Genomic DNA, 19,241 nt, shown 5'->3' on the forward strand with positions numbered 1-19,241 from the left:
AAAGGAAACCGCCCCAATAGCAGAGGAACAAAAGATCAACTCCTAATAGACAAAATGATCTTGGAAAACTGCAAGAGAAGGAAGACCAACCTGAATGTGGAATGGATTGACTACAAAAAGGCATTTGACTCTCTGCCACATGATTGGATAATAAAGTGCCTAGAAATAACAGGAGTCAGTAGAAACATCAGAAAATTTGTGCAAAGATCGATGGCACAATGGAAGACACAGTTGCAATCAATGGTGAGAAGCTGGGAGAGGTTAATATCAAGAGAGGAATATTTCAAGGAGATTCATTATCACCATTACTATTTGTTATTGCACTGTTTCCTCTGTCAACAATACTGAATAACTCAGGACATGGCTATCAAACATCAAAAACATCTGCCAGACTATCCCACCTCCTTTACATGGATGATCTGAAGCTGTATGGAAAAACATCATCTGAAATAGAATCGCTGCTCAACACTGTCCGTATATATAGCCAAGATATTGTAATGGAGTTTGGCTTGGACAAATGTGCAACACTTACTATCAAACAAGGAAAAATAGTGAAAACTGAAGGAATCAAGATGCCCCACGAAAATAACATTAAGAGTCTGGATGAGGAAGAGTACTACAAATACTTGGGTATCCTTCAAGCTGACAATATCAAGCACACTGAAGTCAAGAAAAAGATTAGAGGTGAATACATCAAGAGAGTGAAGAAGATCTTAAAGTCCAAACTCAATGGAGGAAATACCATAAAGGCAATCAACACCTGGGCAATCCCAGTCATTAGGTACACAGCTGGAATAGTGGACTGGACTCAAGCAGAACTAAAAGCAATGGATAGGCAGACCAGAAAAATAATGACAATGAATCATGCCCTTCATCCACGCAGTGACATTGATAGACTTTATCTACCAAGGCAAATAGGTGGGCGTGGAATGCTACAAGTACATCAGATGGTTGAAGAAGAAAAAATGGCTTTGGAAGAATATCTGAAGAACAATGATGAAGATGCACTGAAATTAGTATATCAGGAAGGCTTACTAACTACTGGAGAGACCAAACTGGCCTACAAGAAAGACCAAATGAAGAACAGAATAGAGGCATGGGAAGACAAAGCACTACATGGCCAATACATGAAAAAAATAGCTGGGAAAGCAGATAATAATAAAACCTGGCAATGGCTAAGAGCAGGAAAATTGAAGAAAGAGACCGAGGGACTAATTCTGGCTGCACAAGACCAAGCCTTAAGGACAAATGCATACAAAGTCAAAATTGAGAAGACAGCAACAGACAGTAAGTGCCGCCTATGCAAAGAAGCTGAAGAAACAGTGGACCACTTGGTAAGCTGTTGCAAGAAGATTGCACAGACTGATTACAAGCAGCGGCATGACAAAGTAGCAACAATGGTGCATTGGAAGATCTGCAAAAAATATCATTTGCCTGTAAGCAAAAACTGGTGGGATCATAAAATAGAGAAAGTCATAGAAAATGATAAAATTAAACTGCTCTGGGACTTCAGAATTCAAACAGACAAGCACCTGCAACATAACACCCCAGACTTAACAATTGTCGATAAGAAAGACAAAAAAGTCTGGATAGTGGATGTGGCAGTGCCTGGAGATAGCAGAATAGAAGAGAAAGAACTGGAGAAGATAACAAAATACAAAGACCTACAAATAGAAATATAAAAACTGTGGCAAAAGCAAGCAAGGGTAGTACCAATAGTAGTAGGCTCCTTAGGTGCAATCCCAAATCAACTGGAGCACCACTTGAACACCATTGGCATTGACAAATTCGCTATTAGTCAATTGCAAAAGGCGGCCTTATTAGGAACTGCTTCCATCCTGCGACGATATCTGTAATACCATCAAACATCCACATCTGCCTATCCCAGGTCCTGGGTAAGGACTCGATAGGTAGACAAAATGCCAAATCCAGTCTGAACATCTGGCTGACTGTGCGATGATCCATAATAATAATAGAGAAGACAGCAACAGACAGTAAGTGCCGCCTATGCAAAGAAGCTGAACAAACAGTGGAGCACCTGGTACGCTGTTGCAAGAAGATTGCACAGACTGACTACAAGCAGCGGCATGACAAAGTAGCAACAATGGTGCATTGGAAGATCTGCAAAAAATATCATTTGCCTGTAAGCAAATTCAAACAGACAAGCACCTGCAACACAACACCCCAGACTTAACAATTGTCGATAAGAAAGACAAAAAAGTTTGGATAGTGGATGTGGCAGTGCCTGGAGACAGCAGAATAGAAGAGAAAGAGCTGGAGAAGATAACAAAATACAAAGACCTACAAATAGAAATAGAAAGACTGTGGCAAAAGCAAGCAAGGGTAGTACCAATAGTCATAGGCTCCTTGGGTGCAATCCCAAAACAACTGGAGCACCACTTGAACACCATTGGCATTGACAAATTCGCTATTAGTCAATTGCAAAAGGCGGCCTTACTAGGAACTGCTTCCATCCTGCGACGATATCTGTAATACCATCAAACATCCACATCTGCCTATCCCAGGTCCTGGGTAAGGACTCGATAGGTAGACAAAATGCCAAATCCAGTCTGAACATCTGGCTGACTGTGTGATGATCCATAATGATGATGATGATGATGATGATGAATGATGATGATAATAATAATAATAATAATAATAATAATAAGTTGGAAGGGACCTTGGAGGTCATCTAGTCCAACCCCCTGCTCAGGCAGGAAACCCTATACCATTTCGGACAAATGGCTGTCCAGTTTCTTCTTAAAAACCTCCAGTGTTGGAGCATTCACCGCTTCTGGAGGCAGGTTGTTCCACTGGTTAATTGTTCTAACTCAGCGGTTCTCAACCTATGGGTCGTGACCCCATTTGGGGTCGATCGACCATTTTGTGGGGGGTCGCGAAACAACGCGCGCCGCGCATGGGGGTGCCGCCGCGCATGCGCGGCATACCGCGCATGGGGGCGCGCCCGTGTGACGGGGTCGCCATCACATGAAGATTGAGAATCGCTGTTCTAACTGTCAGCAAGTTAACTGTCAACAAGTTTTTCCTTAATTCTAGGTTGCTTCTCTCCTTGATTAGTTTCCATCCGTTGCTTCTTGTCCTGCCTTCAGGCGCCTTGGAAAATAGTTTGACTCCCTCTTCTTGTGAGATATTGGAACACTGCTATCATGTCCCTCCTCATCCTTCTCTTCATTAAACTAGACATATCCAATTCCAGCAGCCGTTCCTTATATGCTTTAGTCTCCAGTCCCCTAATCATCTTTGTTGCTCTTCTCTGTACTCTTTCTAGAGTCTCAACTTCTTTTTTACATCGGGGTGACCAAAACTGGATTTTACCAAGGCATTGTAAAGTGGTATTAACACTTCATGTGATCTTGATTCTATCCCTCTGTTAATGCAGCCTAGCACTGTGTTGGCCTTTTTGGCAGCTGCAGCATACTGCTGGCTCATATTTAGGTGATTGTCCACTAGGACTCCGAGGTCCCTCACAGTTATTACTATTGAGCAAGGTACCCTCTATACTATATCTGTGCATTTGGTTTTTCTTGCCTAAATGTAGAACCTTGCTTTTTTCACCATTGAATTTCATTTTGTTAGATAGTGCCCAGTGTTCAAGTCTGTCCAGATCCTTCTGTATCTTAAGCCTGTCTTCTGGAGTGTTGGCTATTCCTGCCAGCTTGGTGTCGTCTGCAAATTTGATGAGTTCCCCATCAATCCCCTCATCCAAATTATTGATGAAGATGTTGAAGAGCACTGGGCCCAGAACAGAGCCCTGGGGCACCCCACTACACACTTCCCTCCATGGAGATGCAGTTCCATTGAGGACCACATGCTGAGTACAGCTGGTCAGCCAGCTACAGATCCATCTGGCAGTGGTCCTGTCTACCCCACATTTTTCTATCTTGTCGAGTAGTAGGTTGTGGTCTACTTTATCAAATGCCTTACTGAAGTCCAAGTAAATTATGTCCACAGCATTCCTCTGATCCACTAATTTTGTCACTTCGTCAAAGAATGCAATAAGATTTGTCTGGCATGATCTATTTTTGACAAACCCATGTTGGTTTTCAGTAATGACTTTGTTTGCCTCTAGGTGTTCGCTGATTTGTTGTTTGATTATCTTTTCCAGGATCTTCCCAGGTATTGAGGTCAGGCTGATAGGTCTGTAATTTCCTGGGTCCATTTTTTCCCCTTTTTTGTAGATGGGAACTACATTAGCTCTTTTCCAGTCCTCTGGTAGTTCCCCTGTGCTCCAGGATCTTTGAAAAATATAGTTCAGTGGTTCTGAGATCACATCTGCCAATTCCTTGAGAACCTTGGGGTGTAATCCATCTGGTCCTGGCGATTTGAACTCATCTAGGCTGGACAGGTGCTCACTTACCATTTTCTTGCCTATCTTGTGTTTCTATTCTGTTTTTTATGGCACTATTTTTGATAGGTTGGTCTGTTTTTTCTCTTTGTGTAAAGACAGATGCAAAACACGAATTAAATAGTTCTGCTTTCTCCCTGTTGCTTATCACCTTCTTGCCACTTTCACCCACTAATGGGCCAATCATTTCCTTCACTTTTTTCTTGTTTTTTACATGTTGAAAGAACCTTTTTTTGTTATTTTTGACTTTGGTCGTAAGCCTTAGTTCATTTTGAGCCTTGCCTTTCCTCACTTTATCTTTGGAGGCTCGGGCTATTTGCTGATATTCTGACTTCGTTATGTGCCCCTCTTTCCACTTTCTATACTTGTCCTTTTTATCTTTCAATTTGTCAGAGAGTTCTTTATGCAGCCATGCTGGTTTCTTTTGAGAGCTGTTATTTTTCCTCTTTGTTGGTATTGTGCTAGACTGAGCTTTTATTATCTCATTTTTCAAAATTTCCCAAGCTTCTTGAGTTGTTTTCCCCTTGAGGGTTCTCATCCATGGAATCCTTCCAAGCCCTCTCTAAGTTTATTGAAATTTGCTCTCTTGAAGTCCAAGACTCTAGTTTGACTGTGTTCTATTGCTTGTTCTTCCATAATGTGGAATTCCAATATTGCATGATCACTTCCTCCCAGGGTTCCTATGGCTTCAACACCTTCTATCATTTCATCTCTGTTAGTGAGAATTAGATCCAAAATGGCTAATCCACTAGTTCCCTCCTCTACTTTTTGGGAGACAAAGTTGTCTGCTAGGTTTGCCAGGAACCTGTTTGATCTTCCACTGGGTGCAGAGTTTGTCTCCCAGTTGATGTCAGGGTAGTTAAAGTCCCCTATTACTATTGTGATGTGGTTCCTACATACCTTAGTTAGCTGACTAGCAAAAAGTTCATCTATTTCCTCTGGTTGGTTGGGTGGCCTGTAGTATACACCTATGGCAATGTCATTTTTTCCCCTTTTATATTGACCCAAATGCATTCAAGACAGTTTTTATCATTGTTGTGCTCTATTTCTGTAGAGATGTAGTTATTTCTTATAGAGAGAGCAACTCCACTTCCTCTTTTATTTGTTCTGTTCCTTTTAAATAATTTAAATCCCTCTAGCTGTGTGTTCCATATGTGGGTTTCATCCCAACATGTTTCCGTAATGGCAATAATATCATATCTGCCCTCATTAACCTGAATTTCTAGTTCATCCTCTTTGCTGTTCATACTCTGTGCATTGGTGTATAGACATTTGAGTCCTTTATGACTGGCCCTGTGTTTACTTTCTACATAACCCATGTTATGTAGGGACCTTGAAGGGACCTTGGAGGTCTTCTAATCCAGCCCCCTGGTCAAGCAGGAGAATCTATACTGTCTCAGACAGGTGCATGTCTAGTTTCCTCTTAAAAATCTCCAGTGATGGAGCGCCCACGATTTCTGGGGGTCAGCTGTTCCACTGGTTGATTGTCCTCACTGCCAGGAACTTTCTCCTTAATTCCAGGTTGCTTCTCTCTTTGATCAATTTCCAACCATTGTTTCTTGTCCTTCCTTCTGGTGCTTTGGTGAACAACCTGGCCCCCTCTGCCTTGTGGCAGTCCCTCAGATACTGGAACACTGCTATCATGTCTCTCATATTTCTTCTTTTCTTTAGACTAGCCAAACCCAAGTCCCATAGCTGTTCTTTGTATGTTTTAGTCTCCAGGCCTTTGATCATCTTGGTTGCTCTTCTCTGAATTTTTTCCAAACTCTCAACATCTTTTTTGTGATATGGTAACCAAAATATACTGGTGGACTGTTTATCCTGATGTGCTGCTGAGATTTATTTGTTGCTTATTCTGATTGCTTAGCATAAAATATTCAGAGGATTCATTCTTTGGGGGGTACTCAGTATGAGGGGTCCTTTGTGCTCTCTGAGCTTGCTTGTTTTCTTGCAGAAGTTTCATTACCCTAACTAGGTAACATCATCAGTGCTAGTAAGGACTCTTTACTAGCAAGCTCAGAGAGCACCAAGAACCCCTCATTTCAACCCGAGCTCCAAATATTCTCCTTCATTGGTACTCAGTATCTTTAGACTTAGTAAATGGTATTAGGGGAAGCATATTTTTAATAACACAGTTATAGAATGTTCTTGCTAGAAAGTTTTTATTTATGCATTTACTTTATGGTCCATATTTGGTGCTAGAGAAAGTACTTTTCCCTCATATTTTCTAAGCTTAAGGTTTTATTCTGGTTTTGGTTCTATTGTTAGTGGTTTTTAAGTAGTTCTTTAGTCATTTTGTTTTTCATTGTGTGATTTAACATTCATGAATATTTGTTTCAAGAATGAAATAAAATCATTATAATGCTACAAGCCTTGTGACTATTTACATGAGAGGCTGCTGTATCATGATTGCAACTTCTTGGGTTTAGCGGATAACATGTATTGTTATATATATTTAGCAGATAACATGTATTGTTATATATGCAATACATGTTATTTAGCAATGTATTGCATATAATGAAGGATAAAATAATTAAGAGTGTTTATTCTCTAAAGGACATCAACACTCAGAAACTAGTTCTTCAGCAGATAAAAGACCAGCTGAACGGGGGGGCGGGGGGGTGAATCCAGTGAGATGAATGTGCTCAGAACGGGAATCTCAGAATGTGGGGCAGGAAGCCAATCCTCCATCTGCTTGGCTCAGGAATCAGGAATGGTGTTTATGATTTATTAATAAATGTTTCCATTCTAACCACAAAATAGAAAAATCTTCAAAAAGTGTTTATGAGATTTATGTTTCAACATTTTTAGTTATTACTGTCTTTTTATTTTAGCCTGATTGATGCTACGCATAGAGATGTGGATGTTCTTCTTTTACTTTCTAACTCTGCATACTACATAGCCTAGTAAGTAATCATTTTCATTTCACATTGTAGACTAGGGGTCCCCAACCCCCGGTCTCTGGACCAGTAATGGTCCGTGGCATGCCAACAACTGGGCTGCACAAACAAGCAAAGCCCCATCTGCGGGATGCAGGCAGCACACAAAACCACGCCCCCTCCGGTCCGCGGAAAAATCTCTCTCCACATAACTGGTCCCTGGTGCCCAAAAGGTTGGGGACATCTGTTGTAGTCTAAGTTGTCAGAAGTGCATTATCGATGGTTTCACTATGAGTGAAGATTTAATTCTAGGCACTGTTTTCCCCCCCTTGTAGCTATGATGATGAAATAGATAAAGTCAATCAGTATCAAAGGCTGAGCCTTGAAAATTTGGAGAAGATAGAAATAGGTATGTATTTTGCATTCTATACCCCTTTTTCTTGCCAGGGCAATTGGAGCATATCAGTAATTGTAAAAAAAAAAGTTTAAAAAATCTTTCTCTTTTGTATAATGATTGTAACTCTTTGTCATGAAACAAATGAACAAATATTTTGTTTCCAGTTGCGAAAACAAGCTCATGAATAGTGGCTCTGAAGTTTAGCTGAACTGTTCTGAGTGGGTTGCAGTTAGCTGAAATGAATCCAGGAACATCTTAGTTGTTCCAGGTTGTGGCCTAGGTAAATTCTGGAGGACCTTTGTTGTTGTTGTTAATTGCGAAGTCGTGTGTGACCCAGCGTGACCCCATGGACAATGCTGGAGGACCTTACCAGGTGAATAAGCAAAACTGGTGCATTTTTCTCTTTTTCTTTCTGCTCCCCCTCTGTGTTGCCTGTGAACTAAAGTGCCTTCTCTTTCCCCTTTCCCTTTAGTTGATGTGGCTGTCTTTGAACTCAACTCCTTATGAACAACATAAGCCAACTGCCTGCCTTGTCATGGGGAGGGGATGGGAGGTTAAATATACTGTTCTTAAGGATGGCATAGGCTAAAGGAGGCTGAATAAGGAGCAAACTGGAAAAAAACAGGAGAGGCAGACCTGTTGTTGGCTGTACTGGGTTTAATAAAATAATGGCTGTGGCATGGAGCAGCCATAGCATGTACCAACTTTTCCAGGGATTCCCTTCTTTACCTGTTTTGCTACTGCCAGTGGCTGTTTCCATGTGTGCAAATGCTATGGAGCAATCACTGTGATTAAGATTTTAAAGTGATACAGTAGAAAAGGTTACCCTGATATTCTGCCTTTTGCCAGGGAACTCAATTTCTTGCTCCTCTTTTATTCTTGTAATCTTTCTATAAAGTAGATTAATTTGAGAGATTGAATAACCAAAAGTAATTGGTGAGCTTCATTGCTAAATGGGATATAAACTAAACTCTCTGCAGCGATAATATTCACTAATACCACTCACTGGTATAAGGAAGAAAAACATACAACAATTGGGATTAATCTTTTAATGGGGTATCACTGAAGCTGTAGAACAAAATCACAGCATACAGTTCAGGGATAAGTAGAACCCAATAGTAGTTCATTCCAGTTGAGCTAGGAAAGTCCTTGTTCCGGGTGGATATTGTTGTGAGTCCTCGCCTGCCAGCAGATCTGGCAGTCAAGTCAGATGAATCGGATGAGGGGGAAGGGTTGCCTGGGGTCACATCAGAGTCTGTGGAAGGCTTTGAGGAGCTTGAAGATTCAGAACTAGATGTGACACTGGGCCCATCTACTCATGCTCAGGCAGAGAGACAGCTGGGTTGGGGACCTGAACTGAGCAAAGACGAAGAGCAGCTGGGGCCTGTTCCAGATGCACAGATGCGCAGGGATGAAAGGTGTGCAGGACAGCGGAGGGTGGTGGGGCGGCTCTCCAGGAAAAGCAAAAGACACTAAGAAGCCACGCCCTGGCTGGACTATAAAGAGGACAGGCGTGGAAGGGGCTGGTTGCCAAAGCCAACCATTCATGCTACGGCTTTGTGCTTCTATCATTGGATTTCTTGCCTCAGGATTCTTGAATATTTAACCCAGTTTTCGGCTTTATGTATGTTTGAGTGATTTAAACCTTGAGCATTCCAGCTGAGAACTCAAACTGAATCTTGTTCGTTTCAACAGATAAAGGACTGGTTGGAGTTTTGTTCCATAAAAGCTCTGTAAAAATAAAGAGGGTTTATCTTACCAAATCCTACCCTGTTCAATGCAAAGGGGTTTTCCTCATGAGTAAGCAGCTGAGTAGTGTTCGCATAGGCTGGGACAGAACAGCTATAATGAAGTGTGTTGTTTAAAAAGTAGACTCTGCATTCCTGAATTGTTATTATTATTTCTTTAACAAGGACCTGAACCAACATTCTTTGGAAAACCCAAGTTCTCATGCATGAGGCTTCATTATAAATACAAAGATACAAGTGGGTACTTCCATACACTTAGAGCTGTGGTGCGCAGCCCTGAAGAGGATGGAAAAGGTAAGTATCTACTTTTTGGAATGAATAGAATCAATTTAGATGTTTCTGAGCAATTACAATTTAGCTATGAAAATAAAATGGGACATTTAAATAGTTGAATAAGAAAATAACGTGTTTGAAAATTAACTGTATTTTAAATTAATTAGCCAATTTAATTACTAAATTACTGACACCAGAACTCTGCCTATTCCTGCTTTTCACCAACATCAGTCCTTCTACTAATTTTTGAGCAGAGAGTACATCTCTGGAAGGGCAGCATACACATTCAAGAGAAATTTGGTACATTTGTACCCTTTCAATTATACTTTACTCATTATGCCATGCATTTTGCAGTATGTCTCAAGACAACAGATGTACCAATTGAATCAGTGGTACAACATGTGTCTAGTAGAAATCTTCATTTTTAATTTTATCTCAAGGATAAAAATGAATCTTTGCAACTTAAAATAGCTTAATTCTTTGCTTTTTGCTTATGTGAGTCATTTGATGTAAAATGAAGGTGAATTTTTCATGTGAGTATGAAGTACATCCTATATTAATTTTTGAAAGCAAATATATTCAAATAAACTATCATTAGCATTTAGTGAAGAGTATGATCTTTTCAGGAATTGTGGATTAATTCTTTGAATTTCAGACACACTTCAGTGCATTGCAGAAATGCTGCGAATCACCAAGCAGGCCATGGGATTAGATGTCTCCATTATTGAGAAAAAACTGGAGAGGTGAACTTTAATTTTGTTCATTTTCATAAATTCCTTGACACCTAATTCACTTTAAGCTACAACACTTGTAGTATATACTAAAGATAGTCCTCGACTTACAACCACAATTGAGACCAGGATTTCCATTGCTAAGCAAGGCGGCTGTTAATGTGCCTGATTTTACAACCTTTTTTTTGGCACATTTGTTGAGTGAATCACTGCAGTTGTACAGTTAAGTGAACCATGTGATTGTTAAACAAATCCAACTTTCCCCTTTGACCTTGCTTTTGTTGGAAGCTGGCTGGGAAGGTTGCAACTCTCGGGATACAGCAACTATTGTAGATACATGCCATTTGCCAAGCACCTGAATTTTCACATAATTGTGGGGATACTGCAATGGTTGTAAATGTGAGGACTGGTTGTAAATCACTTTTTTCAGTACTGTTGTAACTTCTAATGGTCGCTAAAGGAATAGTTGTAAGTTGAGGACTACCTATACAGCAGCCATCTATTTGTATTAATTACCTTCCTACTTTTAGGTAAATAAATTATGTAAATTTTGATACTTTGTTTTTGGGGTTGAGTAGCACTGAGTAGTTATTTACCTGGGTAGTGACATATTTACAAGAAAACATCCAAGTTCTGAGGACACCAAGAAGTCCAAAAAGTTCTTAAATAATTATATTACTTGAGGATTCTGTCTTGCAATATTGGGGATGCCGAGTGCCTTGGTGTTAAGGTCAACAATATGCTATGCTTAAACAATATCCAAGGTGCAGCAAAAGTCAGACCTTCTAAGCCAATCAAAATGCTTTATTATTATTATTATTATTTTTTGCCAGAGAAAATGTTACTGTACCTAGGAATGCTTAAAGGTCATGCCTCAAATGAGTAAAAGAAAACAGTGTTTAAAAAAAACCAGTAACCAATTCAAACATTTAATGTAATTTATGTAATAAATTGTCTGTGAAGCCTGACTTTTGGTACACCCTGTATAGTAAAAGAAGGATCAAAAGCAGCTCTGTTTTTATCATACTAGTAACAAAGGATGTTATTAGTTTTCTCACTTTTTCAGGAAAAGCAGCAAACCACATGAGGACATCATTGGGATCAGATCCCAGAATAGAGGTTCTTTGGCCCTGGGGAAGAATTACTTAATGAACAAGTTTTCATCTCTTAATCAAAAAGTGAAGCAAACCAAATCCAACGTAAATATCAGCAATCTTAGAAAATTGGGAAACTTTACAAAGCCTGAAATGAAAGTCAATTTCTTAAAGCCCAATCTGAAAGTAAATCTTTGGAAATCTGATAGTAGTCTTGAAACCATGGAAAATGCCATGACTGATACTAATGCCAATATAGAATCGGATATTGAGATCTCGTCTGATAACGACTCGTTCCATTCAGATGACTTCCTGACAAATTCCAGATCTGATGATGACCAGCAATTCATGGACTCTTTAGAGAACAGACAGATAGATTATGTCTTACCTAGCTGTGGTATCATTGCAGCTGCTCCTCGGTTAAATAGTCGGTCCCAATCTGCGAGCAGCACTGATATCAATATTAGCATTCCTGTTCCTTCAGACATCTATGTTGCACAATCTGGACACCAAATGAACAATGAAACTGAAGGCGAAACTTCTCGAGAAGGTTTGTCTGCTGAAAATACAACACTAGATATCACTAAACAGCTTGATGTTTACCGTCATAGATTTGTCCAGGATGCTAAAATTAAGATGAACAATGTTTCAGAACATGAGAGAGGTTTTCAAGAACTCCAAGAAGCAGCGCATAATATTAGCAATAATGCTAAGGCAACTGATTGTTTGGGAACTAATAAGGCTCCTTCCAGACCATCTAAACTGGATGTATCGCTTTCAGAGACAGGACCACAATATTTAGTGGTTGAACAGATGAATTTATTTAAGTCTCATAAAAGCCCAGGCTCCTCATCTATTGTTCTCGAAGCTGAGCCAGAGTTTCATGTGACTCCTTCACCAGCAGAGAATAATGGTAGCAGGGCAGTCTCTCCCTTTGCAAAGATACGCAATTCAATGGCACAGGTAGCTAACATTACACAAGCTGGTTTAACCCAAGGAATCAACTTTGCTGTGGCTAAAGTCCAGAAGAGCCCAGCTGAACCAGAAACTATTAATGAAAGCCAGCAAAATGAATTGAAAGAAATGTTTACCCAGTGTCAAACACGAATAATTCAGATTTAGAGCTCAAGATCCAATTGTACATACTATTAAACAAATACTGTAACATAAATTCTAGGGAAGAAGGGCAAACTGCCACTGAGTATTGGTATTAAGAATACCAGTAACAATGTTTACAGAAACTGATGGGAGAAATTAGTTGGGTTTTGAACAGGCTTCAGAACTGTTTTGTAGCGAGTGAGCGACAATAAATTATACTAAACAGGTAACTCACACAGCAATTGTTGATGTGCATGCTGCTCGTTTAGGTAATTGGATGCACAACTATCTTTTGGGGCAAGTTTTTTATAAGTCTTCAGATTTGTGTAGAATATTTATATTAAGGGTCTGGTACTAAACACCCGTTACCTTATTAATCTTGCACTGTACCAGTGAATATTTTACTCATAGATGGCATTCTATTTATTTTTCTCCAGATTTTTTTTATTTAATTTTTTAAAATTTTGTGTTCCTTGAACAGGTTTCATTCCTAAGGAAATGGTCATTGCAGAGGGAGTATTTTTTTTAAAAAAATATGCTTAGGCATTTAATCTCCCTTTCCTTCACCAATTCCTTGCTTCTTTCTACCTCTGTTGATTTAGTAGTTATGATATCTAGAAGTTAACATGTTTGTTAAAGCTTTCAGGGTAGCTGCCGAAAGGGCTTTTCTAGCTGGGAAAAAAAATAATCCTCTTTTAAAAAATAAAATCAGTGTTTCTGGAAACCGTAATGCATTATTTTCTAAGAAACTAGTTGCATATTCTTAGAGCGTAGTCTTTTGTGGATCAAAGCAAAATTCTTAAGCTTGGTATCAAATACTGAATAAAAATGTATCCATGTGAGGAGATATTACCTAAACATATGCAAAGGAATAATCTTCAGAAATATAACTGACAACATACTCCTCCTCCATAATACCTTACTCTTGTCTAAAATGTGATCAGTGCAACATGTTTCAGAAGTTACTGTAGCTATAATCTTGACATCAGCGGAGAAATGAAGTTGTATTTAAATACTAGCTCATTTCTTAGAAGCAGTTGCCCAAAACAGTCTTGTGATGGATGAACTATAATAGAATGTAGCAGCAGAAACAACACTGAATGCAGTCTTGTTCCTTCATAACCTCTGTCCTTATTCTAGAACTTGGGTTTCGTTGTTAGTACACTTGTACTATAGCTAGGTTGCATGTGATGTTCTGAACAGTTAATAAGTCAATTATATGTCTGAGTGTCTCTACTATATCAGAAGTGATAACTTACTTAAGCTGTATTTTGTGTGATACTTTTGTACTGTTTGTATTTTGTTATTTATTAATACTTTAATGTGTGTTCTTTTGAGAGTACCTATACATTTAAGTATATTTAGAATAAATATACAATAAAACTGTGTTGTTTTAATGGGGAAACGAGCTATTTTAATAAAAAATAAAATACTATGCATTTTGGTGTATATGGTTCAGAATACTAAAGATCTTTTTTGATTTCTCATTTACAAGACTAAAACTGCTTCTCTGCTCCCATTTTTTTCTTTAGACATCTTTATTATTTTTGGGGAAGCAACATATTTAATTACTAAAAAAAGTTCAGAGGATGCTATTTTGATACAGTGATTGCATCAGAAGAGCAACTGCACAGATCTGTCTGAGGTCATAAAGAATAGGTTGTTAATGAAGTTATACTACTTGGTAACAGATTGAAGGGATGTCTAAATGACTAGCATGAACATTTTCCACCACTGTTCCTCAAGGTAGAGGGAATTGAAAATATCAGACTGTTAGCTAATCAGCCATAAAAGCTGATGTAAGTCATATTTAAAATGTTGTTTCTCTGGTAACATAAGACTGTTATTTTTACAGGAAACAGTTTACTCTTTTATTCCTGCTGAATGTTCCTGAGTTACATATTCTGAAAATACCAGTAGGTCAAATTTATCTTTCTGAAGATTCAAATCAGTAATGGGATACACATTTCTTCGAAATTTTATTCTATACTGTTTTCCCTTGCTGTATGTTATCTGCAGTTATTCTAAAGTTCAGAAAGTATGGCCTGTGTATATTCATGAAATGCTACTCTGGATACATTGTAACTCAGTGATGAAATTGTGGGTCCACAAGGTATGTTTAAGAAAGCTCAGCATTGTCACTTAAGTTAGGTTGTATTTTTGATATAAAACTTCATTTTAAGATACTGCAAGAATATAATCTGCAGAGCTGTCTGCCTCAGGATATAGGAGGCAGGAGTATTAGTTATGCTTGCTGTTTTGAGTTCTGTACATATAAAAAAAGTAATGATGGAATAAAATAATAATTCAAAATAACCAAAATAACAAATTGAGGAACTTAAATGTTAACCCAGCACATTAAAGTGTTAACTAGCAATGCTAATAATATCAGTAGGTATGATATATACGTTAAATACGTTAAATACAATCTCCATTTTGATGGTCTTAAATAAACATGACAAAGATAGAGATAACTCTATACTGATTTTACACTTTTACATTCTGGATAAATAGTAATTAGTAAATTTATGACTATTTAGGATATATTCACATAGCAATCATTTATGGAACCAACTGTAAATGGAGAGCCATTTTCAACAAATTGTACTTTCTACTATGATTTTCGGACCAATCCCATTAAAATCTGGTTATGTGTTCTAATACTGTAAAATGTTTGTTATAATAATTCTTAGTAAAAGTGTGACATCATTTTTATAGTAAATCTTTAATATCAAACAGATTTTCCATAGTTACTAATTTGGTTACAAAACAAGCTCCAAAATTTATCAGTGTTAATCTGCTGAACACCATAAATTGGGTTCATTTGAGAAAAGAGCCATAACTTTGATATAAATTATCTACAAAACCCAGTATAAACATAAGCTCTGTTCATATCAGCTCTACAAATATTAGGCATGTTTACAGACTTATAAACATGGGTACTGTTGTCCTAAAGTTCATTCCCATTTACAGATTTTTGCTGCTGTAATCTGGCTTTACGAAGTGCCTCCAATTGCTTTGCTCTTAGCCATCTCTCTCTCGATAGTGTTGTCTGCCCAGCACTGAGAGAAAGGAACCTGTGCATAAGAAACAGAGATAAACCTCTTTAGTATCTATATAGTACTAAAACTCTGATTCCTTTAACTTTTAACTGGGCAAAACAGTGCACCATAGGAGAATACTTTTTGAACCAAGGTACTTCAAATGAATGCATTCAAAATCTAGGAGCCATGACTCCTGTGGAATTGAAATTTGACAAATTTTATGTTTCCTAGGCGATTGACTATACTGTAGAGTTCGACATGGGCTATTTTCAAGGCAGAAACATCTCTGAATGTATCCCAGATTTGCTGGTGAAGGCAGTATATCAGAAGGTTTGTCATTCTTGGACATGGAGGAATCTGATAAGGAAATATCTCTGAAATGATGATCCAATGAGGAACGGGTTGGGTAGTATAAATGAAAACCTTTACTATAATCAAAATGAGGCAAATATAGGAAGCATATAAATAAAACCTGTGTACAGAGAAAGTCATACCCTGAAGCTCATTTAAGGATTGCCTCAAGTCCAGTTCAATTGTTGGTGAGTACAGGAACACTTGTGTGCACTTTTCTTGGCAGCAAGTGGTTTATTGTTTATTCCTGGGATTGGTTCATGATTTCTTGTCTAGCCAACAGCCCTGGAATTCCCTGGTAATTCCTTCCAAGTACTAACCAGGCCTGAAAATGTTTTAGCTAAGGTAATATTTGCTAGATGCTACCGTTGGTTGAAACAAAGCTCCTCTGGGCTTTACAAATAAACTCATCCTGGAATCAGATACTTAATGGAGCCCTGAAAACAACGTGGGTCATTGGGTCTCAATGTAGCATCTAGAAGACTGCAACATGGAATGTTAAGGGATATATGGTACAGAGTATGAAATAATAAAAGAAAAATATATCCGTTCCTTGTTTAGTGGCTACCAGATTTAGCAATGTTATGCAAACATGAAAATTAAAAAAAAACACCATTTTCTTGCCAATAGACACATTTAGACCAAATTTTTGCACCTGACAAAAACCTTCAGGGGAAACTGATTAAAGTCTGGTGAATTTCAGGCAGCCCTGCAAGCAGGTAGGAGAGTTCTAATCTAATCAAGGTCACAAAGCGAGCTTGTTAACTTGCAGTTAGCACTTTTAGGGAAGTGCTCTGCTGCAGAGAAAAACAGCTTAGAATCATTCCACTCTGCCAGAGGGCGCCCCCCCCCCAAGTCAGGTATAGTATACTGGCTAGACCTTTATCTAAATGAGACAGCAGCAATATTTGTGGATCTTATTAAAGGGGAAAGAAGAAGGAAAGGACTTGCTCTTTAAATCTCCAGGCTGATTTCCAGGAAACAACTGGAGGATGAGGAAAGGAATGTCTTTTCTCTCATTCTTCCTGCGGCATGAATGAGAAAAATTCATGGTCTTAGCCATAAAAGCCTGCTGGGTAAACTTGGGCCAGTTACTCACTCTCAATCCAACCCACCTCACAGGACTGTTGTGGGAAAATAAGAGGAGGAAGATGTGTTGGATATGTTCACCATTTTGAGTTATTTGTAAAAACAATAGCTGGAATAAAAAGAAGCCCCACATCCTCTCTAAACCTATAGATTTTTCTATGCAATCATTCTTTAACGTTATCTCTTGCCTTCAAAAAAATTAAAGTCCTGTTGGAGGAGGATTATTTGTCTTTCTACCTTCTTTCTGCTGTTCTAGTCTGTTTTATTTTCATGATTCCTGGGATGCATTTTCATTAGCTTAGTTTCTGAATTTGGGATGATGCTCCTACATGCTTCCTGACTAATCCAGATAACAACTGGGACAAATTGTCCTATTACTATTTTTCCACTATTTCATCCACACTGTGGTTGTATGGCTGGAGCCATTTTTTATGTTGGTCCCATCACTTGGGCCATAAGCCCTTAGTTCTTCTTGTGCATTATTATGCCTTTTCTTTCTTCCATTGAAAATCAGAGCTTGAGCTGTCATATATGTCACATCAGCATCAACACATATCCTTGTTTTACCAGGAGCAGGGAAGCAGAAAAGAGACAGAAGGTTGTGTTATCTCCAGAAAGTTTGTATAGCTTACTGAAGAGGAAAAGAAGGAGTTTTGCTCTTTCTAAAATCTCTGTATCAGTTTTAGGAAAAAAAACAAAAAGCCACCTCCATCCCCACCCAAACAAAATCAAATAGAAGGATAAAAGAAAGGGCTTTTTTTTTTGTCTTTTTGCTTGACTACAAAAAATAATTGAAAAGATGAGTTCCCATTCTCCAGACCTTTCCATGTGACCTTCCTTGATTATTTAATATATTCATGAATAAATGTACAAGGAAATGGAAACATTAGAGAGTTGTTAGTTGGGAACATGGATGTTATTTCTTTTTCAGCTAATACATTGAATATTAGATGGTATGATGTAACAAAGATAATTGATCTTAATGTACTGAAGGTTAAGATGTCGGACAGAAAAATGGAGTCAATGATCAAAAAAAAATTAGATGATTTAAGGTAGCTTGGCATGTCAAGAAATATATAAAATAACGTGAATATAGTGGAAATGACTTGCTGAAGAAGTTTGTGTGGTAAAATAAGCAAAAGTCAAGAATGAATGGCGCATACATGCAAAGAATGAAAGTATGAAAGAAACACGCAGAGAGAATGAATGTTTTCTCTTGACAATAAGGACAAGCAGTACCTGCTTCTAATTGTCCAGAAGAAAATTTATTTCAAATGTTTCCCCATAAGCCTTTGCAGAATCTGAACTAGTAGCTTACTTTTTCTCAGTTTGAAACTTGATAATGGTATAATTTGCTTATGCAACCCAGCAGTTTTAAATAATGTCTTTTGAGTTAGATTAAATATTATAATTCCATTTTCATTTAACAATTTCTAAGAAAGTTGCATTATATTAAAATACATATCCCTTAGATTTACCCATGGATAACAAAACCACACCTGCTCAGTATTAGCTTAGAATTCAACTCTGTGCTAAACAAGAAACTCTGCAATTCAAAATTAGGAAAGGAAAGGAGTGATTACTTAAAAATAAATGAAAGAAAGTAAATTATACTTAAATGAAGTTCCAGGTGGAAAGATGCATGTGCTAACGGGCTGAGTGATCGCTTTCGTAAGTGATACTTCAGCAAACTACTTAACATTTGTGCCCTTACCTTGCTACCAGCAGAGTTCTGTGAAGATCATCCGCTGTTATACTCTCAGGATCGTTTTTACGCATTTCTACAAAATCATCTTCTACTGCCTGTTGAAGAGATTGATTAAAGCATTATCACTTAACTTAGATTTGCTTCCCAAAGTCCAGAAGATTGTACTTTAATTTTCTCCCTTCAAATGCAGTGGTTTTGATGTGATAGTGCCATAGTAAAGCAATTTTCTACCATATGAACATACATTCTTCAGTCAAAAAATATTTTTACATCCTACATATTTCCATTAAAAGAGGCAGAGTTTATGAATTTATATAGGGTCAAGATCCAGCTATGATTTCACAATGGTCAGGGAAGAGCCATACAATAAATTTCCATTACAACACAAGGACCATACGAGGAACGCTTCCTTGATGATGATTAAAAATGCTAAGTTCATTTTTTAAAAAAATTTCATTGTCAA

At 38.1% G+C, this 19,241-nt stretch overlaps 2 protein-coding genes and 1 long non-coding RNA gene across 4 annotated transcripts in view; 1 reads left to right on the forward strand and 2 right to left on the reverse strand.

The window, feature by feature from the left end:
* INPP5F (inositol polyphosphate-5-phosphatase F) overlaps positions 1-14,047 on the forward strand; it is a 48,407-nt gene extending 34,360 nt beyond the window's left edge. The window contains exons 16-20 of the mRNA XM_039325760.1: positions 7,201-7,272; positions 7,581-7,654; positions 9,556-9,684; positions 10,319-10,406; positions 11,461-14,047. Of these exons, the coding sequence (XP_039181694.1) occupies positions 7,201-7,272; positions 7,581-7,654; positions 9,556-9,684; positions 10,319-10,406; positions 11,461-12,610 (1,513 nt within the window). The 3' untranslated portion in view covers positions 12,611-14,047. The remainder of the gene's footprint in view (positions 1-7,200; positions 7,273-7,580; positions 7,655-9,555; positions 9,685-10,318; positions 10,407-11,460) is intronic.
* LOC120301443 lies at positions 8,677-11,574 on the reverse strand. The gene is made up of 2 exons (XR_005554957.1): positions 11,453-11,574; positions 8,677-9,373 (listed from the first exon to the last, which is right to left on the reverse strand). It is a non-coding gene; the product is annotated as an uncharacterized LOC120301443 (long non-coding RNA).
* Positions 14,048-15,292: 1,245 nt separating the features above from the next.
* The window catches only part of LOC120300483 (minichromosome maintenance complex binding protein), a 32,075-nt gene continuing 28,126 nt past the window's right edge, over positions 15,293-19,241 (reverse strand). For both annotated transcript variants that reach the window (XM_039327818.1, XM_039327005.1), the window contains exons 15-16: positions 18,785-18,873; positions 15,293-15,663 (exon numbers count right to left, since the gene is read on the reverse strand). In XM_039327818.1, coding sequence (XP_039183752.1) covers positions 15,537-15,663; positions 18,785-18,873 — 216 coding nt within the window. In that variant the 3' untranslated portion in view covers positions 15,293-15,536. The remainder of the gene's footprint in view (positions 15,664-18,784; positions 18,874-19,241) is intronic.

The sequence above is a fragment of the Crotalus tigris genome, unplaced genomic scaffold (genome assembly GCF_016545835.1).
Source record: "Crotalus tigris isolate CLP2741 ecotype Arizona unplaced genomic scaffold, ASM1654583v1 scf7180000017536.10889498, whole genome shotgun sequence".
Lineage (NCBI taxonomy): Eukaryota > Metazoa > Chordata > Lepidosauria > Squamata > Viperidae > Crotalus > Crotalus tigris.